This window comes from Salmo salar, chromosome 12 (assembly GCF_965601325.2).
Source record: "Salmo salar chromosome 12, fSalSal1, whole genome shotgun sequence".
In the NCBI taxonomy this organism is placed as follows: Eukaryota; Metazoa; Chordata; class Actinopteri; order Salmoniformes; family Salmonidae; genus Salmo; species Salmo salar.
This window is the reverse complement of record NC_138302.1, coordinates 9301201-9325100: the sequence shown is the minus strand read 5'-3', so window position 1 is coordinate 9325100 and position 23900 is coordinate 9301201. Positions and strand designations below refer to the sequence as shown.

General features: G+C 42.6%; 2 protein-coding genes across 3 annotated transcripts; both read right to left on the bottom strand.

Annotated features, from left to right (window-relative positions):
- Nucleotides 1–55: 55 nt before the first annotated feature.
- LOC123725400 (uncharacterized) lies at nt 56–12049 on the bottom strand. Of its 2 annotated transcripts, none has more exons than XM_045690615.1 (10): nt 11973–12049; nt 11357–11554; nt 10720–10776; nt 9648–9704; nt 9254–9499; nt 8169–8255; nt 7653–7736; nt 1813–1949; nt 1422–1655; nt 56–1224 (listed from the first exon to the last, which is right to left on the bottom strand). In XM_045690615.1, exons 2-10 carry the CDS (start codon nt 11541–11543, stop codon nt 787–789), a joined length of 1527 nt encoding a protein of 508 aa, XP_045546571.1. In that variant the 5' UTR covers nt 11544–11554; nt 11973–12049; the 3' UTR covers nt 56–786. The 2 variants fall into 2 exon arrangements, with proteins under 2 accessions (XP_045546571.1, XP_045546573.1); XM_045690617.1 differs by having other exon boundaries at nt 11357–11514; nt 11973–12048.
- A 619-nt stretch (nt 12050–12668) lies between these two features.
- LOC123725399 (uncharacterized) lies at nt 12669–22120 on the bottom strand. Its single transcript, XM_082958403.1, has 5 exons — nt 22075–22120; nt 21413–21511; nt 19327–19665; nt 16051–16263; nt 12669–15203 (listed from the first exon to the last, which is right to left on the bottom strand). Exons 1-5 carry the CDS (start codon nt 22118–22120, stop codon nt 14119–14121), a joined length of 1782 nt encoding a protein of 593 aa, XP_082814529.1. The 3' UTR covers nt 12669–14118.
- Between the last annotated feature and the right edge of the window lie 1780 nt (nt 22121–23900).

Sequence of the window (23900 nt, the reverse complement as noted above, 5' to 3'; positions counted from 1 at the left end):
CAATAGGGGAACTTAATTCTTTCAAACTAAGTTTTCACAGGATGAAACGCATTAGTATACTTTAATGTTATTTATTAAAATGAGATCCAATACTCATAATAAAGAGACAAATATGTAAACTGTGTTTTACCAGAGAATGTGTTCATTAGTACTGTAGTATAGTATACACTATTTACGTCCCTAATGGCACCCTATTCCCTATATAGTGCACTACTTTAGGCTCTGATCAACATTAGTGCACTATATAGGGAATAGGGGTGCCATTTGGGAATCATATTATATGATCAATATCAGATCGTGTACATTCTAATGGGTAGATGACATGACAGACCTTTTACCATTAAGACCATCACATTCACATAGGGTCCCAAATGGCACCCTATTCCCTATATAGTGCACTACTTTTGGCCAGAACCCTATGGGCCCTGGTCAAACGTAGTGCACTAAATTGGGTGTCATTCAGGACTCAGAATACAATTTTTTGTCAAACATCACATTCTCTGACACTTTAAAAGCTCATAATTGAGCTCATAGAGTAAACAACTGACGTTCTGCAAAAGGGAGAAATAGTGTCAGTCCTGAATGGTACCCTACTCCCTTTATAGTGCAGTCCTTTTGACCAGAGCCCATTGGGAATGGTGTCCCATTTGACCAGAGCCCATTGGGAATGGTGTCCCATTTGACCAGAGCCCATAGTGAATGGTGTCCCATTAGGGACATCATGAAGCAGTAAAACCTCCCATCATGATCACAGTTCAGACACACAATGGCACGTTTCCAGTGCTCTTATTTTGAAGCCACCCTCGTGTCTTCACTAGGAGATGATTGGACAGTGTCTCTCATGTGACACTCTTGGTGCCTCTTCAACTGCCCTGACGCCGTGAACCCTTTCCCACACGCGCTACACAGGAACGGCCGCTCCCCTGTATGTGTCCTCATGTGTAGCTTCAGACTCCCCGGTGTGGTGAACCCCTTATCACAGACAGTACAAGGGTACGGCCTCTCTTTAGTGTGTGTGATCTGATGCACTTTCAGGTTGCCAGATTGGGCAAAACTGGTCCCACATATGGTGCAGATGAATGGTTTCTCTCCGGTGTGTGTCCGCTGGTGGCTCTTCAGGTCTCCAGCGCGCAAGAAGGTTCGGCCGCAGAAGGAACAGCAGAATGGTTTCTCTCCGGTGTGGGTTCTCTGGTGGGTCCGCAGGTTCCCCAGCTCCGTGAAGCTCTTAGATTGGAGACAGATAAACAAAAAGACACAAAAACAAAAATGGAGGGGAGGCATAGAAATATTGCACATATAACGGATCTACCGCTTATAAGACTTGTTTTCAAAGAGAATGGCAAATCTATAACTCGCATTTCTATCTGAAATCTGTTGGTTCGTACACAAAGCTACATAATGTAACTTGAATTGACACGCACCTTGCCACACTGGCAAATGTGGTAGGTCTTCTGCCCCGTGTGGAGCAGCTTGTGTTTCTTCAGGTCGTGGGCTCGGGAGAACTGTTTCCCGCACTCGGAGCATTGGTGTGGTTTCTCCTTGGTGTGTGTCTGCAGATGGGTCTTCAGGTTGCCGCGAATGGCGAACCCTTTACCGCATACGGAGCAGTGGTGAAGGTTCTCCCCTTTATGGATCATCTGGTGGCACTTGAGCGACTTGTATCAAATCAAACTTCATTTAGATCATTACTTACAACAAAATGCAGTGCAAAGTGCTTCCCATACATAAATCAATAAAACGTGAGAAAGATAAAACAAAAAACAGTAGACGAGGAGTAAATAGATAAATTAAGACAGTAAAACAACAACGAACCTTGAAGTAGGAGAAGCTTTTCCCACAGTCATTGCAGTGGTACGGTTTCTCCTCCCGGTGAGTCTGCTGGTGGTCTTTATAGTGGGCCAGCCGGGAGAAGCTTTTCTGACACTGGGAGCACTGGTACGGTTTCTCCCCTGTGAATAGAATAACTATTTTTTTATAAAGTTTATATTGATTTAAACTGGTGTTGAGAACAACGAGGTGGAAGCAGGCAGCAACGGAGTGAGGAGATGAGGAAACAGATAGGGGAGTTTCTCTCTCTGCGCTTAGTTATAATAAACTTAATGTTAAAAAATAATATTGCAATAAAATAAGCTAATGCAATTGAAGGCATGTATCAAATACAGTCGAAGTCGGAAGTTTACATACACCGTTTGGAGTCATTAAAACTAGTTTTTCAACCACTCCACAAATTTCTTGTTAACAAACTATAGTTTTGGCAAGTCGGTTAGGACATCTACTTTGTGCATGACAAGTAAATGTTACAACAATTGTTTACAGACAGATTATTTCACTGTATCACAATTCCAGTGGGTCAGAAGTTTACATACACTAAGTTGACTGTGCCTTTAAACAGCTTGGAAAATTCCAGAAAATGTCATGGCTTTAGAAGCTTCTGATAGGCTAATTGACATCATTTGAGTCAATTGGAGGTGTACCTGTGGATGTATTTCAAGGCCTACCTTCAAACTCAGTGCCTCTTTGCTTGACATCATGGGAAAATCAAAAGAAATCAGCCAAGACCTCAGAAAAAAATGGTAGATCTCCACAAGGCTGGTTCATCCTTGGGAGCAATATCCGAACGCCTGAGGGTACCACGTTTATCTGTACAAATAATAGTATGCAAGTATAAACACCATGGGACCACGCAGCCTTCATACCCCTCAGGAAGGAGACGCGTTCTGTCTCCTAGAGATGAACTTACTTTGGTGCGAAAAGTGCTAATCAATCCCAGAACAGCAGCAAAAGGACCTTGTGAAGATGCTGGAGGAAACAGGTACAAAACTATCTATATCCACAGTAAAACGAGTCCTATATTGACATTACCTGAAAGGCCGCTCAGCAAGGAAGAAGCCACTGTTCCAAAACCGCCATAAAAAATCCAGACTACAGTTTGCAACTGCACATGGGGACAAAGATCATACTTTTTGGAGAAATGTCCTCTGCTCTGATGAAACAAAAATAGAACTGTTTGGCCATAATGACCATTGTTATGTTTGGAGGAAAAAGGGGGAGCTTGCAAGCCAAAGAACACCATCCCAACCCTGAAGCACGGGGGTGGCAGCATCATGTTATGGGGTGTTTTGCTACAGGAGGGACTGGTGCACTTCACAAAATAGATGTCATCATGAGGAAAGAAAATTATGTGAATATATTGAAGCAACATCTCAAGACATCAGTCAGGAAGTTAAAGCTTGGTCACAAATGGGTCTTCCAAATGGACAATTACCCCAAGCATACTTCCAAAGTTGTGGCAAATTGGCTCAAGGACAACAAAGTGGCCATCACAAAGCCTTAACCTCAATCCTATAGAACATTTGTGGGCAGAACTGAAAAAGCGTGTGCGAGCAAGGAGGCCTACAAATCTGACTCAGTTACACCAGCTCTGTCAGGAGGAATATGCCAAAATTCACCCAACTTATTGTGGGAAGCCTGTGGAAGGCTACCCGAAACATTTGACCCAAGTTAAACAATTTAAAGGCAATGCTACCAAATACTAATTGAGTGTATGTAAACTTCTGACCCACTGGCAATGTGTTGAAAGAAATAAAAGCTTATTCTGACATTTCACATTTTTAAAATAAAGTGGTGATCTTAACTGACCTAAGACAGGTATTTTTTACTAGGATTAAATGTCAGGAATTGTGAAAAACTGAGTTTAAATGTATTTGGCTAAGGTGTATGTAAACTTCCGACTTCAACTGTACTTGCTTATACTGAAACTCCCAATGTCATATCCAACCGTTATACTAATTTAAAGCAATAGTCATGTGTGGTCACCGAGATGATAATTTCAGCACCGACTTGATTAGGACAGCGCCACCGCATTGCTTTAACAAAATTTTGCCAGCGTGTAGCTTAACAAGTGGATTCTGCTCTTCTCTGGCGTAGCAGCCGGTCCTCCTCCCAACCAAACGCCTGTGTCTTGTCTGATAATCAGTCAATGAGATTTTATTCAACCGAATCGCTGTCTGTACAGTGCCTTCAGAAAGTATTCACAACCCTTGACCTTTTCCAAAATGTTGTTACAGCTTGAATTTAAAATAGATTCAATTGAGATTTTGTGTCACTGGTCTACACACAATACCCCATAATGTCAAAGTGGAATTATGTTTTTAGACATTACAAATTAATACAAAATGAAAAGCTGAAATGTCTTGAGTAAATAAGTATTTAAACACTTTGTTTTGGCCTAAATAAGTTCAGGAGTAAAACAAGTTAATGTGTTTAACAAGTCTCAATGTGTGTGCAATAATAGTGTTTAAAATGATTTTTGAACGACTACCTCATCTCTGTATCCCACAAATACAATTATCTGTAAGGTCCTTCAGTTGAGCAGTGAATTTAAAACACAAATTCAACCACAAAGACCAGGGAGGTTTTCCAATGCCTCGTATAGCAGATGGTAGATGGGTAAAAATGTAAAAAAAAGCCTACATTGAATATCCCTTTGAGCCTTGTGAAGCTATCAATTACGCTTTGGATGGTGTATCAATACACCCAGTCACTACAAAGATTCCGGCAACTGAGTTAGGAAGGACGCCTGTGAGGAAGGAAACCACTCAGGGATTTCAACATGAGGCCAATGGTGACTTTAAAACAGTTCCAGAGTTTAATGGCTGTGAAAGGAGAAAACTGAGAAATGACAGAGTGAAAAGAAGGGAGCCTGTAATGAATAAATATATTCTAAAACATGCATCCTGTTTGCAATAAGACACTAAAGTAAAACTGAAATGAACTTTATGTCCTGAATACAAAGCGTTATATTTGGGGCAAATCCAACACAACACATCACTGAGTACCACTCTCCATATTTTCAAGTATTGTGGTGGCTGTATCATGTTATGGGTATGCCTGTTATCGGCAAGGACTGGGGAGTTTTTTTAGGATAAAAAGAAAAGGAATAGAGCTAAGCACAGGCAAAATCCCAGAGGAAAACTGGTTCAGTGTGCTTTCCAACAGACACTGGGAGATAAATTCACCTTTCAGCAGGACAATAACCTAAAACACAGTTAAAGTTTTGACTTAAATTGGCTTGAAAACGGCTGTCTAGCAATGATCAACAACAAACTTGACAGAGCTTGAAGAATTTAAAAAATAATAATGTGCAAATATTGTACAATCCAGGTGTGCAAAGCTCTGAGAGACTTACCCAGAAAGACTCGCAGCTCTAATCACTGCCAAAGGTGATTCTAACATGTATTGACTCAAGGTGTGAATACTTATGTAAATTAGATATTTCTGCATTTCATTTTCAATACATTTGGAAAAATATGTTTTCACTTTGTCATTATGGGTAGATGGGTGAGAAAATTAACCAATTGAATCCATTTTGACTAAATTGGTTTCTATGTATAATCTATCCACCATGGAGCTGTGAGAGTACGTCCCGTTTTATCTGTCTTAACGCAACTTCAATATAATCAACCATTCATTCATGTCATTGCACAGCATTCACGCATTTTATTTTGAAATGAAATAACAAAAGGGAGCCTTGATTTTTCTCGATTTTTCTGCCAAACATCTATTTGATTAAAAACCCTGTGTTTTCAACGCATGTTTGATTAGTAAACAATTGGATAGTTAGCTACTTCGGATAGTTTACCAGGTCCAGCGAGGCTCTTTAGCAGGGCAGTCACAGGGTGTATTTTGGTAGGATGTATCAGTGTTAACCTCTCTTGGGTAGGGGGCAGTATTTTCACGGCCGGATGAAAAACGTACCCAAATTAAACTGCCTACTACTCGAGCCCAGAAACTAGAATATGCATATTATTAGTAGATTCGGATAGAGAACACACTGATGTTTCTAAAACTGTTTAAATGATGTCTGTGAGTATAACAGAACTCATATGGGAGGCAAAAACCTGAGAAAAATCCAACCAGGAAGTTGAAAATCTGAGGCTATAGTTTTTTTTAAATGTATTCCCTTTCCAAACTACAGTGACTTAGGGGTCATTTTGCACTTCCTAAGGCTTCCACTAGATGTCAACAGTCTTTAGAAAGTTGTTTGAGGCTTCTATGGTGAATTTTGAGGGAATAACAGCCGGTTCAAGCAGTGGACTGTCTGAGGTCATGTAGTTACTTCATGCACATTCACGCATGGATAGCATTTTTTTTTTTTCTTCTGGTATGAATACGCTATTGTCTGGTTGGAATATTATCGATTATTTATGTTAAAAACACCCTAAGGATTGATTTGTAAACATCGTTTGACATGTTTCTAGAAACGGTAATGGAACTTTTGAGCTTTTCGTCTATTGATTTGCGCTCCCGCATCGTGCCTTTGGAATAGTGTTCTGGACGCGCCAACAAAACAGAGGTATTTGGACATAAATTATGGACTTTACCGAACAAATAAACATTTCTTGTGGGAGTCCTGCGAGTGCATTCCGCCGAGGATCAGCAAAGGTAAGGAAAGATTTATAACACTAATTTAGAGTTTTGTTGATGCCATGACTTGGCGGGTAGCTGTATAGCTTGCATTGATGGCTGAGCTCTGTACTCAGAATATTGAACAATGTGCTTTCTCCGTAAAGTTATTTTGAAATCTGACACAGCGGTTGCATTAAGAAGTAGTGTATCTATAATTCTTTAAATAATTGTTATATATTTTGTCAACGTTTATGATGAGTATTTCTGTAAATTAATGTGCACATTCACCGGAAGTTTTGGGAGGCAAACATTTTCTGAACATCACGCGCCAATGTAAAATGCTGTTTTTGGATATAAATATGAACTTGATCGAACAAAACATACATGTATTGTGTAACATAATGTCCTATGAGTGTCATCTGATGAAGATCGTCAAAGGTTAGTGCTTAATTTTAGCTGTATTTCTGGTTTTTGTGACGCCTCTCCTTGCTAGGAAAATGGCTGTGTGGCTTTTCTTGTTTAGGTGCTGTCCTAACATAATCTAATGTTTTGCTTTCGCTGTAAAGCCTTTTTGAAATCGGACAATGTGGTTGGATTAAGGAGAGGTGTATCTTTAAAATGGTGTAAAATAGTCGTATGTTTGAGAAATTTGAATTATGAGATTTTGTTGTTTTGAATTTGCCACCCTGCTATTTCACTGGCTGTTGGGAGTGTGTCCCGCAGGTGGGACGGTCACGTCCCACATACCCAAGAGAGGTTTTAACAGATACCACTGGAATATGGGCTTCTCCTGATACCAAGATGCTCTGCCTGTCGCGGTCTCGCGGATCATCATTCTCCCGAGTGCACTCAGGCCTATTCCTATCGCGATTTGAAACATTTCAAATCATCCCGAAAAAATTAAGTTTCATCATGGCCACAAATTTCTCTGGCCCAGCCAATACTGGAATCCTGGCAACTGCTGCGGCTGAGAGAGAAACGTAGTGGGCTGACAAGGTAGGCAGACTTCCATTGGGTTCTCCCCCCTTAACACAAAACGGCAAGCCTGAAACCGTCGGGTTCGGGCTGAGAATGAGAACTCTACACAGAACACATACCAATGATGCCAATGCAAAACATATACAAGATGAACATAAACACATTTTCAGTTAAAAGCCGGTACAAAACGTTTAGTGTCTTTCTGAGAGATATAAACCTGAGAGGTAAAACGGCATATATTATATTAAATATATTATATAATTGACCTGTGTGGATACGCTGGTGGATCTTGAGGTTACCCTGCGCAGTGAAACCTTTCCCACACTCTGAACACTGGAACGGCTTCTCTCCTGATAGATAGACGGACAAACAGAACGTTTCAATGTCACAAATAACAGATTTAAAAACCACATTGAGGCCCACTCAAAGAGAGTTTTGAGAGACTGATAACTTTTCTAGGCAATTATAATGTCAATATCTGTTATAATACATTACATCATACTATCATTAACATAATGCCTAGTTAAATAAAGGTAACATACAAGTCAGTTAAGAACAAATTCTTATTTACAATGACGGCCTACCGGGGAACAGTGGGTTAACTGCCTTGTTCAGAGGCAGAACGACAGATTTTTACCGTGTCAGCTCGGGGATTCAATCCAGCAACCATTTTGGTTACTGGCCCAACACTCTAACCACTAGGCTACCTGCTGCCCCCTCATCATCAACAACAACATCCCATGACATCATCCTCTATACACCTGGAAGAAGGAGCACTACACCTGTGTGGGTCATCTGGTGTTTCTTCAGCCCTCCCAGACTGGTGAAAGTCTTCCCACACTGGTGACAGACATGGCTCACCCTCTCTCCTAGGGATGAGTTACAGGTACTGACTGATAAGTCGATCAAGAGCACCCATATATCGATTTGAACATTTTGTAATCTAAAATAATACCTTTAAGTGATATTTCCCATTGCTAGACATATTTTTGATTCAGCCCCCCCAATAGATAGGTAAGCATGTACCACACATCTCTTACTATAATAATAATAATAATACATACAACTTTTAAAATGTGACTGACCCTCTCTCCTGTGTGGATACAGATTTATTTAGCATTGACATGAGAAGACCTCTACACTTCACAGCACCTCTACTTAGAGAAGTAGTTGACGTCACTAAAAAATGGTCCCAAATCCATCAGAAGCATACTTCATGATCTGGTGGATGTTGAGTTGTGATGTTATGGCAGGCGGATGTTGAGTTGTGATAATTGGCAGGCATGGTCTGGTGGATGTTGAGTTGTGATAATTGGCAGGCATGGTCTGGTGGATGTTGAGTTGTGATAATTGGCAGGCATGGTCTGGTGGATGTTGAGTTGTGATAATTGGCAGGCATGGTCTGGTGGATGTTGAGTTGTGATAATTGGCAGGCATGGTCTGGTGGATGTTGAGTTGTGATAATTGGCAGGCATGGTCTGGTGGATGTTGAGTTGTGATAATTGGCAGGCATGATCTGGTGGATGTTGAGTTGTGATGCTACGGCAGGCATGGTCTGGTGGATGTTGAGTTGTGATGATACGGCAGGCATGGTCTGGTGGATGTTGAGTTGTGATAATTGGCAGGCATGGTCTGGTGGATGTTGAGTTGTGATGCTATGGCAGGCATGGTCTGGAGGATGTTGAGTTGTGATGTTATGTTATGGCAGGCATGGTCAGATGTACAGAAGTAGCTCATCCAAGTTGTCCTGAAATTGGCGCTGTGGTGCAATAAGGCTTGAGCACCACCATGGCTGCTTACAGCTATATTCTATCTTGTAATAGTCTATGCCAAATACTGAAATATAATAATCATTGTTCACAATAACCTGTGTGGATGGTGAGGTGTCTCTTCATGTCGTCTGAGCGTGAGAAACATTTCCCGCAGACGGAGCACTGATGGGGTTTCTCTCCGCTGTGGGTCTGTGTGTGCCTCTTCAGGCTCCCCACGGTGATGAAGGTCTTGCCACACTGGGAGCAGGGGTGTGGCTTCTCCACTGCACTCTGAGCGTTCAAACTCTGTTCATTCTCCCCATCGAAACTGTCTGTGTCGGAGTTGGCGCCCTCTCCTGTTTCTGTGACAACACTACAGGTTATATACTGTAGGAGACCGGGTGTATCTCTTAAGATCAATGTTCTCTTACCTAACACTATAAACTATCAAAGTGGATACAACCAAAGCTTTTATCATCCCCATGAATGGTTATTGTGGTCTGTGATTACCTGAGTTGGTCTCATCCCCGCCACCTCCCTCCTCTGCATCTCTTTTAATAGAAAGCCCTGTTAAAACACAGATTCACATGAATAGAACAGATAATATCCATCAGAACCTCTACAACAGTCCAGCACAGGCAACCAGGCAACCAGGCCACCAGGCCACCGGGGGCCTGAGTGTCTGCTGATGTTTATTATTTCTGTCAATCAGTGTTTGATATAGACATGGGTAACCAGGAGTGTATAATAATGAGTGCAGAAGGTTAGGCACCCAGAGGACTCTCTCCACACCCATTCTAGCTAGCTACTGTCCTGCTACTACCCAGAGGACTCTCTCCCACCCATTCTAGCTAGCTACTGTCCTGCTACTACCCAGAGGACTCTCTCCCCACCCATTCTAGCTAGCTACTGTCCTGCTACTACCCAGAGGACTCTCTCCCCACCCATTCTAGCTAGCTACTGTCCTGCTACTACCCAGAGGACTCTCTCCCCACCCATTCTAGCTAGCTACTGTCCTGCTACTACCCAGAGGACTCTCTCCCCACCCATTCTAGCTAGCTACTGTCCTGCTACTACCCAGAGGACTCTCTCCCCACCCATTCTAGCTAGCTACTGTCCTGCTACTACCCAGAGGACTCTCCCCCACCCATTCTAGCTAGCTACTGTCCTGCTACTACCCAGAGGACTCTCCCCCACCCATTCTAGCTAGCTACTGTCCTGCTACTACCCAGAGGACTCTCTCCCCACCCATTCTAGCTAGCTACTGTCCTGCTACTACCCAGAGGACTCTCTCCCCACCCATTCTAGCTAGCTACTGTCCTGCTACTACCCAGAGGACTCTCTCCCCACCCATTCTAGCTAGCTACTGTCCTGCTACTACCCAGAGGACTCTCTCCCACCCATTCTAGCTAGCTACTGTCCTGCTACTACCCAGAGGACTCTCTCCCCACCCATTCTAGCTAGCTACTGTCCTGCTACTACCCAGAGGACTCTCTCCCCACCCATTCTAGCTAGCTACTGTCCTGCTACTACCCAGAGGACTCTCTCCCCACCCATTCTAGCTAGCTACTGTACTACTCACCCGACTTCACTGCTTCTCCTTCCTCCTCATCCATGTCCACTTTCACAACGTTATGCCCTGGTGGAGAACACACGATACTGTACTGAAAACAGACTGTAGTGATGATGAAAGTACCATCACTATGAATAGACTAGCCTGACTGAAAACAGACAGTCGTACTGATGAAAGTACCATCACTATGAATAGACTAGCCTGACTGAAAACATACAGTCGTACTGATGAAAGTACCATCACTATGAATAGACTAGCCTGACTGAAAACATACAGTCGTACTGATGAAAGTACCATCACTATGAATAGACTAGCCTGACTGAAAACAGACAGTCGTACTGATGAAAGTACCATCACTATGAATAGACTAGCCTGACTGAAAACAGACAGTAGTACTGATAAAAGTACCATCACTATGAATAGACTAGCCTGACTGAAAACAGACAGTAGTGATGATGAAAGACCATCAGCACTATGAATAAGCTAGCCTGACTGCCAGTCTGTTTCTGCGCTCCTGTCAAATCACACTCCATAAGGAGTTGGCAAGATAAGGGAAACAGACTGGCAGTCAGGCTATGAATAGGCTACACAGCACAGTAGAGTTTATTGTAGCCCAATATTGACTTGACTCAACACCTGAACTTACCATAGTCTACAGCATCGCTATCCTCTTCATCAGCCTCCTCCTCGTCATTACCATCATCATCTTTGACAGCCACACTGAGTTCCAGTGTTTGACTGCAGTCCTCCAGCTTCCCTGACGCCATCTCTGGACCTCGCAGGGAGCTTCTCGGGACTGGATCACTAGAATCCGGGGATTCCGGATCAGACATGGTGCCACAGTCTTAAATATGAAGAGGACATTGGCGATATGTGATCGATCGATCTATTCAGAAAACATACTGACGTCTAGCTATCTAACATCGTTATTGTATCAGATATGAGTCTACACTTGCTAGTTCACTGCTTGCAGAACATTGGAGCAAAAACAACAACGGTCACTGATCTAGTTAAGGTTAGCTAGTTACTGAGACGGGAATAGCCTTCACATGTTGTAGCTTATACATGGGCTGTGGCTACTGACTAGGTGGAGAACGTGAAAAAAGCCATAGACGCAACCTAGCTAGCTCGACTTGACGCTTCCCTGGCTGGTAGTCGTTCTACACAGCGGCTAGCATTCGCTACCGTTGCCGATACGTCGGGTAGTAGCTTAAACACTGATATAGCATGTTGGGTTCACATTTCAACGTTATAAAGATTACCTGGGATAGGTTTTCTTCAATTATTTGGCATGGAGGAGGGTCGGGGAATCCAACTGTAAACTTCCGCCTGTATGAGGAAAAAGGTTTGTTCACGAGCATCAAGTATGCGCAGTCATTGCGCTTCTCTCACTCTGGATTGTTTTATTATTATTTATTTGTATGTAACCTTTATTTAACTAGGCAAGTCAGTTAAGAACAAATTATTATTTACAATGACGGCCTACTAGTCGGTAGAGCAGTACACTATTCAATGTGTATTGGTGTAAATAGGAGATACATTTAGCAGATGCTCTTATCCAGAGCGATTTACAGGCGCAATTAGGCAGGACTTCTCCATGACTTTTCATTTAAATCTAACACGTTTCTAGAAAATGAGTGTGTCTAAACTAATTGGTAAGCGCAACATTTTTAAATGTCTTCATTTTTAAGGATAATTGTACTGCTGGATAGGCCTCATCTTGGACAACCGAAATAATCCCCAAAATTGCCACCAAGATGAATTAATTTTATTTTAGCATTTATACACTCCACATGTTAAATGTCTCTGGGGCAGTTTCCCAGACACAGATCAAGCCTAGTTCTGGACTAAAAAGCACTTCCACTATAAATTCTCCATTGAGAATGTCTTTTTAGGGCTAGGCTTAATCTGCGTGTGGGAACCCGCCCCTCAGAGAACCCCAAACAAAGAACAACACATCACATAGTTAGCATTTATTGTCATGACATATACTGACATGTTCACATCGTGTCATATCAAATCATATGTATGTTATAAAGCCCTTTTTACATCAGCAGGTGTCACAAAGTGCTCTGCAGATACCCAGCCTAAAACCCCAAACAGCAAGCAATGCAGAGGCAGAAGCAAAGGGACTAGGAAAAGCTCCCTAGAAAGGCAGAAACCTAGGAAGAAACCTAGAGAGGAAGCAGGCTCTGATGGGTGGCCAGTCCTCTTCTGGCTGTGCTGGGTAGAGAGGAACCAGGCACCGAGGCGTGACCAGACCTCTTCTGGCTGTGCCAGATAGAGATGTAAGAGTCCATGTGACCATTAAGGACAGATCGTTATTCAAGATGTTCAAACGTTCAAAGATGACCAGCAGGGTCAAATAATAACCATAATGGCTATAATGGAAAGGGGGATACCTAGTCAGTTGTACAACTGAATTCCTTCAACTGAAATGTGTCCTCCGCATTTAACCCAACCCCTCTGAATCAGAGAGGTGCGGGGGGCTGCCATAATCGACATCCACGGCGCCCAGGGAACAGTGGGTTAACTGCCTTGCTCAGGGGCAGAATGACAGATTTTTACCTTGTCAGCTCAGGGATTCGATCCAGCAACCTTTCAGTTACTGGCCCAATGCTCTAATCACTAGGCTCTAACCACTAGGCTCTAACCACCAGGCTCTAACCACCAGGCTCTAACCACCAGGCTCTAACCACCAGGCTCTAACCACCAGGCTCTAACCACCAGGCTCTAACCACCAGGCTCTAACCACCAGGCTCTAATCACCAGGCTCTAACCACCAGGCTCTAACCACCAGGCTCTAACCACTAGGCTACCTATAGAGGGCAACACATGATGTAACACATTATATATCATTACTGTCTTCATATATGGAGTTAATCTAGAGAAGCTTTATGAAGGCTGTATCACTAAATGAAGCACTACAAATTCAGTCATGATTAGTGAGATGTTGGAAAGCACGTTTGGAGCACAATTTCAGATGACTTTTATTTTGAAAACCCATGTCCTTAAATGGATTTATAGACTGTTTCAAATGTAGACGTTCCACTGGTACGTGCCCGAGGCCCAGCGACGCTAGTGTTAATGAGAGCAGCAGAGAAACCACCAGCAATCCTTTGGCCATTGAAACCTGGATTTTTTTTCTCAATTCCTCAGTCCTCGAGTCCTTGTATTCTCTCACCTCAGCTTCTTCTCAAAACTCATTGGAGGAGAAGGTCTGAGGGGAGGGACTTTAGATATTCTCCTCCAATATAGTTGAGGAGGTGAGGAGAGAGGATGCGAGATAATCGAGGAAAGATGAATTGAGAAAGGATAGGACTCAGTGAATAAAGTACTGGCCACTGGTCTCATTGAGGACATGTGTTTTCCAAAATAAAGGTCCTCCAGACAAATTGTAGGCTTTTCCTATGTCATGTCCAAGGAGGCTGTCATCTCGCTTGTGTGATGCTCCTGGTGTTTCTTAAGCAATTTGGGTACATGGAACCCTTTCCCACACAGGCTACAGACATAAGGCTTCTCCCCTGTATGGAGCCTCATGTGCACCTTCAGACTCCCCGGTGTGGTGAACCCCTTATCACAGACAGTACAAGGGTACGGCCTCTCTTTAGTGTGCGTGATCTGGTGCACTCTCAGGTTCCCAGACTGGGCGAAACGGGTCCCGCATATAGTGCAGACATACGGTTTCTCTCCCGTGTGTGTTCTCTGGTGGCTTTGAAGGTCACCAGCCCGTACGAACGTCCGGCCGCAGTATGAGCAGCAGAACCTCTTCTCAAGGTTCTTCAAGTGCGTCCTTGCGTGCGTCTGCAGCTTCTCTACATCCGTGAAGCTCTTACCGCAGTTGCAGATATGGTAGAGGACCTTTTCCATGTGTAACTTCTTGAGCTTGTGTTTTTTCAGGCACTGGGATCTTGCGAAGCGTTGTCCGCAGATGGAGCACTGATGCGGTTTCTCCTTAGTGTGGGTCAGTAGGTGGGTGTTGAGGTTCCCTCTGATCGTGAAGCCCTTCCCACAGTAGGAGCAGTGGTGGAGGTTCTCTCCTGTGTGGATCAGACGATGAACCTTGAGGGTTCTGAAGTGGGAGAACATCTTGCCACAGTCATCACAGTGGTATGGTTTCTCCTTACGGTGGGTCTGTCTGTGCTTCCTATACTCCAACAGGTGGGCGAAACTCTCTGGGCACTTGGAGCAGTGGTATGGTTTCTCTCCTGTATGGACTCGCTGGTGGATCTTGAGGTGCCGTAGCAAGGTGAAGGTCTTCCCACACGGATGGCAGACGTGCTTGGTTTTCTCTCCGGTGTGGATGGTCATGTGTCTCCTTAGGTCATCGGGTCGTAAGAAACACTTCCCACAGACAGAGCACTGATGTGGTTTCTCTCCGCTGTGAATCAGCGCATGTCTGTTCAGCCGCGTCTTTGTGAGGAACCTCTTTCCGCACTCGGAGCAGCGGTGCAGCTTCTCAGAGCTGTCCGTGTCAGAGCTGGCACCCTCTCCTGTTTCAATGACAACATTATAGGGGTTAGAGACGCTGCTAGGACAGAGAGGAGAGAACAGCATCCCTTGCATGCTTAACAGTATACTGTACATACAGTAAAATACTATAGCGACCTTAACCCAACACCTAGCATCCTCGTCAAGAGGTTCAGATCACTGTAGGGTTGACAGTCTCCTGGACACAGTTTGCATCCTGGTCGGAGATACACCCCAAATTTGCTACAATACCATGTACCTGTACCCATAGAGATCCTACTCAATTACTAGAGGGGCTGTGTTGTAAACCCTCAAAGTTCCATAATGGTCTGAAAATGGCAGCCATCTTGGTCAGGGAGAAATCCAACCCAGTCTAATTGGAATGAATGGCAGTAGGTGATGCATTTCCTGCTTTAACTGACGCAGGAAAATAAAAGGCATGTGATGTATCAGAAATTGGGTAATAGAATTAGTCTACCTAAAATATTGGTCATATAATTATAAATACAGTTTATACAGGTTTTATACACACTTTCCGTATTATTGCCTCTAAAATATATGTAAACAAACCATAATGTCTCAATGTGTGTTCTCTTGGAAAGCAGTGAGTGTTACTATACGATACAATATCAGTACTTGCATTTACAACTTGTCTAAGTCCTATCAACAACTGATTTCAGCCAGTGTATGGCTGTAGATTGACTGCAATTTTTTAATGGAATGTTGGCAGTTATTTTTAAAAACTGTCTGGATAGCTAGGTAACAAACATACAGTGGAGATCATCTTCAAATTCATTGTTTTACATAATAGTGTACCTGTACCATAGTCAATAAAATAGTTTAACATCAGGGTATAGGTGTTTCTCTCACCTTTGTGAACCACCTGGTGTCGTCTCAGGTCATAGGATCGCAGGAAGGCCTTCCCGCAAATGGAACACTGGTGGGGTTTCTCTCCGCTGTGGGTCATCATGTGTATCTTCAAGCTGCTGGCTGCAGTGAACCTCTTGCCACACTGGTAGCAGAGATATGGTCTCTCAGTGTCAGGGTCCCCTAGGCTGTCTGGGTCAGAGCTGGCACCCTCTCCTGTTTCAATGGCAACATTACAGGGGTTAAACACTTGTTTTCTGTTTTATATGCTATATATGCATCGGTATCTAAAAAGGTAGAAAGGGAAGTTGACTTCTCCTAAATGTATATTCTGATCTGAGTTGGTCCTACCCACACCTTCCTCCTCCTCTTAAATGTATGTTCTGATCAGCGATTACTGGGATATTCAAATCTGGCTCTGGCTGGGCCACTCAAGGACATACAGAGACTTGTCCCAAACCCACTCCTGTGTTGTCTTGGCTGTGTGCTTAAGGTCGTTGTCCTGTTGGAAGGCGAACCTTCGCCCCAGTCCCGGCCGCTGAAAAACATCCCCACAGCATGATGCTGCCACCACCATGCTTCACCATAGGGATGGTGCCAGGTTTCCTCCAGACGTGACGCTTGGCATTCAGGCCAAAGAGTTCAATCTTAGTTTCATCAGACCAGATAATCTTGTTTCTTATGGTCTGAGTCCTTTAGGTGCCTTTTGGATGTCATGTACCTTTTACTGAGAAGTGGCTTCTGTCTGGCTACTCTACCATAAAGGCCTGATTGGTGGAGTGCTGCAGAGATGGTTGTCCTTGTGGAAGGTTCTCCCATCTCCACAGAGGAACTCTGGAGCTCTGTCAGAGTGACCATCGGGTTCTTGGTCACCTCCCTGACCAAGGCCAGTCTCCCCCGATTGCTCAGTTTGGCCAGGTGGCCAGCTCTAGGAAACCCTTCCCCATATCTGTGTCGTGACACAGTCCTGACAGCTCTAAGGACCATTCTTTTGACCTCATGGCTTGGTTTTTGCTCTGACATGCACTGTCAACTGTGAGACCTTATATAGACAGGCGTGTGCCTATCCAAATCATGTCCAATCAATTTAATTTACCACAGGTGGACTCCAATCTAGTTGTAGAAACATCTCAAGGTTGATCAATGGAATCAGGATGCACCTGAGCTCAATGTCGAGTCTCATAGCAAAGGGTCTCTGTTTTCATTTTTAATACATTTGCAAACATTTCTGAAAACCTGTTTTCGCTTCGTCATTATGGGGTGTTGTGTGTAGATTGATGAGGATTTTTTCATTTGTTTAATCTATTTTAGAATAAAGCTGTAGCGTAACAAAATGTGGGAAAAGTCAAGTGGTCTGAATACTTTGCGAAAGCACTGTATGTAGGTAAGTAGCCTTCCACAAGCCTTGGCTTGTACAAGCCGGAACGGCTCATAGGACAGGAGGCATCTCCTGTTTCTGAAGCGTGAGGCAGAGGCAGGAGATTATGTAGTGTTATGTCGTTTTATGTATATTTTATGTATATCATGTATTTTATTTGTTTCGTTTTATTTCCAAATTGGGGGTCCCAATAAATACTACTAAATACTACACGACTTATTCTGAAGCCTGGACCAGGCTGCATGTAGCTGGTTTGAAAATGATTTAAAAGGATAACCAGTCGTATGAATGTGGCTCACCTTTTAGTCAGTTCTATGGCAGCGAATCCTTCAGAACTAACCTGCTCCCAAGCAGGCCAACTCTATCCTGAATGAATCCTTCAGAACTAACCTGGTCCCAAGCAGAACTAACCTGGTCCCAAGCAGGCCAACTCTATCCTGAATGAATCCTTCAGAACTAACCTGCTCCCGGGCAGGCCAACTCTATCCTGAATGAATCCTTCAGAACTAACCTGTTCCCAAGCAGGCCAACTCTATCCTTACAATTAAAAAAAAATACCCATCACATGATTTAGTAATGACACAATGCATTTAGAAACTAAAATAAACATTTATTATTATATAATTATTTTAACAATAACAATAAACACAGCAAAGTAAAACAATGAAGAAGATACTTCTAAAAGCTTATTTCACACCTCAGCCTGCTGAATCTCCAAGATAACTTTTCCTTCATTATGATTTTCGTCTCTAATTTGAACATGGCACTGATTTGCCCACGGATTGACGTTTCAGCATTGTCTCAATGAAGAATTCGACAAGCCATGTTCGCCTGGTGGAGTTAGCGGCAGGCAGGTGAGAAATATCCGCCGTCGTAGTACGGATGAAGCCTAAGATGGGATGTCAAGCTAACTGAAGCCCGGTTAGCTTTAGAAAACCTAGAGTTGCTTGCTTCGTAGGATACCCCTCAGAACACAGTGTGTATTTACTGATGGTGTTAAATCAGGTTCTGGACATAAAGGGTTTCCCGGAGGGATCCATTCTTGGTCCGTTTTATTTTCTCTCACTATCTTAAAATTTTATCTTTCACTTGTACGCAGATGACACTGTGGTGTATGCTGTTGCCTACGTAGCTGACCAGGCTCTGTCAGAGCTTCAATCTGTCTCCATTGCTCTACAGAAAGCCTTTGTTGAACTGAAACTTAATGCAGGTAAAACCAAGTATATGTACATTTTCCAAATCACGACAAAATGATATATGATGATTTATGCATAAGTACTTTGGATGGTGCTCTCACTGATCGTGTCCCCGCCTATACATGTCTGTCCATCTGGATGGATGAAAAGCGATCTTTTCAAAAAGTATGTTGATGAATTAGTTAATTAATAATATTAAAAAATAAATTAAAAAAGTTTTTAAAAAAAAACCTGCTTCTTCTATAGGAACTGGTCCTGTCTTTCATTTAATAGCAGAAAACAAATCATTTAGTCAACATTCATTCCAGGTATATTGACTATGGCGGATATTGTCTATCTGAATGCAGCTGCCACTGTATTGAAGTCATTGGATGTGGTTTATCATGATGCGTTGCAATTTATTACGGCCGATAGGTTCAGCACACATTGCATTTTGTATCAGAATGCAGGCTGGCCCACCTTGAAGTCTCGTAGATCGATGCATTGTGCTCTTTTGTCTATAAAAAAGCCTATTGCATACATTTCCGCCGTACCTTACCTAATTGTTAACCTATAGATGTACGGGCTACCGGACCCGGGCTCAGAGATGGCTACTCTCTGGAGATCCCTTCGATATCCCCTGAGTTGGGTAGATCTGCTTTCAGTTTTTTTGCACTTCAGTGTGGAATGATCTACAATGCACTTTAAAATTGTAGGAATTGGTGCCTCTAGGGCCTTTCAGACGGTTGTTAGGGGACCCTCTAGGGCCTTTCAGACGGTTGTTAGGGGACCCTCTAGGGCCTTTCAGATGGTTGTTAGGGGACCCTCTAGGGCCTTTCAGATGGTTGTTAGGGGACCCTCTAGGGCCTTTCAGATGGTTGTTAGGGGACCCTCTAGGGCCTTTCAGACGGTTGTTAGGGGACCCTCTAGGGCCTTTCAGATGGTTGTTAGGGGACCCTCTAGGGCCTTTCAGACGGTTGTTAGGGGACCCTCTAGGGCCTTTCAGACGGTTGTTAGGGGACCCTCTAGGGCCTTTCAGACGGTTGTTAGGGGACCCTCTAGGGCCTTTCAGATGGTTGTTAGGGGGACCGTTTTACTGAATGTCTTTTTTATAATTTTGTTTTTCTTTTCGTGTATTGTTGTGTATAATAACGTGTATATAAATGTATATGAATGGGTCTTTTAATGGGTTTATTGTATATTAATGTGTATATGAATGGGTAGTTGAATGTGTTTAAATAAAATCACATTTTATTTGTCACATACACATGGTTAGCAGATGTCAATGCGAGTGTAGCGAAATGCTTGTGCTTCTAGTTACGACAGTGCAGTAATATCTAACAAGTAATCTAACAAATTCACAACGACTACCTTATACACACACACAATGTAAGGGGATAGAATAAGAATATGTATATATAAATATATGGATGCGCGATGGCCGTGCGGCATAGGAAAGATGCAATAGATGGCATGAAATACAGTATATACATATGAGATGAGTAATGTAGGATATGTAAACATATAAAAGTGGCATTATTTAAAGTGACTAGTGATAACATTATTAAATCAATTTATTAAAGTGGTCAGTGATTTGAGTCTGTATGTTGGTAGCAGTCTCTCCATGTTAGTGATGGCTGTTTAACAGTCTGCTGGCCTTGAGATAGAAGCTGTTTTTCAGTCTCTCAGTCCCAGCTTTGATGCACCTGTACTGACCTCGCCTTCTGGATGATAGCGGGGTGAACAGGCAGTGGCTCGGGTGGTTGTTGTCCTTGATGATCTTTTTGGCCTTCCTGTGACATCGGGTGCTGTAGGTGTGCTGGAGGGCAGGTAGTTTGCCCCCGGTGATGTGTTGTGCAGACCTCACTACCCTCTGGAGAGCCTTCTGGTTATGGGAGGAGCAGCTGCCGTACCAGGCTGTGATACAGCCCGACAGGATGCTCTCGATTGTACATCTGTAGAAGTTTGTGGGGGTTTTAGGTGACAAGGCAAATTTCTTCAGCCTCCTGAGGTTGAAGAGGTGCTGTTGCGCCTTCTTCACCACGCTGTCTGTGTGGGTGGACCATTTCAGTTTGTCCGTGATGTGTACGCCGAGGAACTTAACTTTCCACTTTCTCCACTGCTGTCCTGTCAATGTGGAAAGGGGGGTGCTCCCTCTGCAGTTTCCTGAAGTACACGATCATCTCCTTTGTTTTGTTGACATTGAGTGTGAGGTTATTTTCCTGACACCACACTCCGAGGGCCTCACCTCCTCCCTGTAGGCCGTCTCGTCGTTGTTGGTAATCAAGCCTACCACTGTAGTGTCGTCTGCAAACTTGATGATTGAGTTGGAGGCGTGCATGGCCACGCAGTCATGGGTGAACAGGGAGTACAGGAGAGGGCTGAGAACGCACCCTTGTGGTGCCCCAGTGTTGAGGATCAGCGAGGTGGAAATGTTGTTACCTAGGGGCGGCCCGTCAAAGTACAGGACCCAGTTGCACATCCAGTTGCACATCTTGAAGTGTGTGGGTACAGCACATTGCATATTAATGTGTATATGAATGTGGAGTTTAATGTGTTTATTGTATATTAATATGTATATGAATGGGTAGTTTAATGGATTTATTGTATATGAATGTGTATATGAATGGGTAGTTGAATGTGTTTATTGTATATTAATGGGTAGTTTAATGTGTTTATTGTATATTAATGTGTATATGAATTGGTAGTTTCATGTGTTTAAATAAATACCTGGCTTGGTTCCATCTATACCTTCCTCCTCCTCTCCACCCCCCACCCCCTCCTCTGGATGCATGTTCTGATCAGTGATTACCTGGCTTGGTCCTATCCACACCTTCCTCCTCCGCTTCATCCTTCTTCTCTCTGTCCCTCTCCTCCTCCTCCTCCTCTTCTCTTTTAACAATAACAAGCCCTGTAAAACATCAAACCAATAAGACTGGAACACAATGTTCATTAAAACACTTTATAATAGATCTTCACATAATAATAATAGTAGTAGTAGTAATAATAATAGTAATAATAATAGTAATAATAATACTAGTAATAATAGTAATAATAATAATAGTAATAATAATAGTAATAATAATAATAGTAATAATAGTAATAGTAATAGTAAAAGTAATAATAATAATAATAATAGTAATAATAATATAGTAATAATACTAATACTAATAATAATAGTAATAGTAATAATAGTAAAAGTAATAATAATAATAATGATAATAATAATAGTAATAGTAATAGTAAAAGTAATAATAATAATAATAATAGTAATAATAATATAGTAATAATACTAATACTAATAATAATAGTAATAGTAATAATAGTAAAAGTAATAATAATAATAATGATAATAATAATAGTAATAATAGTAATAGTAATAATAGTAATAATAATAATAATAGGCTTTACTCTATTCTCTTTCTATTGTAATGTGTTACCTGGGTTAGTTCTCTTTCTATTGTAATGTATTACCTGGGTTAGCTGCACCTCTTTCTCCCTGGTCCTCCTCTTCTTCCATATCTACTTGAACAACGTCAAAACAGGGCCTTAGGGGTTATTTTTGGACTACACATGCTGTGTGTGCCACACTAGACAATAGTAGACATGGGTTCAATTCGAATTTAAAATCAGTCTGTGCTTGATTGGAATCAATATGTGCATGGTCCATTTGAACCAACAGAATAGTCTCAAAAATGACCATCAACCCGCTTAACTAGGTGACACTTCAGGTAGGCTCAAGCAAACACTGAAAGTATTTGAACGTTTTTAAATACTTTCTGAACCTAGATCTGGACTGTAAGGACTATGATGTAACCAAAATACTGGTGTAGCCAACCTGGACTCACCAGAGTCAATGTCATTATCTTCCTCCTCCTCTTCTTCCTCCTCCTCCTCCTCCTCCCCCCCCCCCGCCTTCCTCCTCCTCCTCGATTTCTCTCTCCTCCTCCTCCTCTTTGACAATCACATTGAGTTCCAGTGTTTGACTGCAGTCTTCCAGCTTCACTGATGCCATCTCTGGACCCTGTTGTGAGCTTGTCTGGGCTGCAACACTGCAGCCAGAACCCAGTTAAGACATGGTATGAACACGGCAGCCAGAACCCAGTTCAGACATGGTACGAACACTGCAGCCAGAACCCAGTTCAGACATGGTCTGAACACTGCAGCCAGAACCCAGTTCAGACATGGTATGAAGTGGACTGGATGCTTTTTTTCTATTTAGAAAAAAAGTGTCTGAATCAAAAAATGTAAATCTAAGTGTTGCTCAGAAATGAAATAAACGAACAGAAAAACATATATAATATGCATACACACTACCGTTCAACAGTTTGGGATCACTTAGAAAGGTACTTGTTTTTGAAAGAAAAGCAAAAAATATTTATCCATTAAAATGTATCAGAAATACAGTGTAGACATTGTTAATGTTGTAAATGACTATTGTAGCTGGAAACGGCTGATTTGTAATGGGATATCTTCATAGGCGTACAGAGGCCCATATCAGCAACCATCACTCCTGTGTTCCCTTGGAACGCTGTGTTAGCTAATCCAAGTTTATCATTTTAAAAAGGCTAATTGATCATTAGAAAACCCTTTTGCAATTATGTTAGCACAGCTGAAAACGGTTGTGCTATTTAAAGAGGCAATAAAACTGGCCTTCTTTAGACTAGTTGAGTATCTGGAGCATCAGCATTTGTGGGTTTGATAACAGGCTCAAAATGGCCAGAAACAAAGAACTTTCTTCTGAAACTCGTCAGTCTATTCTTGTTCCGAGAAATGAAGGCTTTTCCATGTGAGAAATTGCCAAGAAACTGAAGATCTCGTACAACACTGTGCACTACTCCCTTCACAGAACAGCACAAACTGTCTCTAACCAAAATAGAAAGAGGAGTGGGAGGCCCCGGTGCACAACTGAGCAAGAGGACAAGTACATTAGAGTGTCTAGGTAGAGAAACAGACGCCTCACAAGTCCTCTACTGGCAGCTTCATTAAATAGTACTCGCAAAACACCAGTCTCAACATCAACAGTGAAGAGGCGACTCGGGATGCTGGCCTTCTAGGCAGAGTTGCAAAGAAAAAGCCATATCTCAGACTGACCAATAAAAATAAATGATTAAGATGGGCAAAAGAACACAGACACTGGACAGAGGAAAATTGGAAAAAAAAAGTGTTATGGACAGACAAATCTAAGTTTGAGATATTCGGATCACAAAGGAGAACATTTGTGAGACGCAGAAAAATGAAAAGATGCTGGAGGAGTTCTTGACGCTATCTGTGAAGCATGGTGGAGGCAATGTGATGGT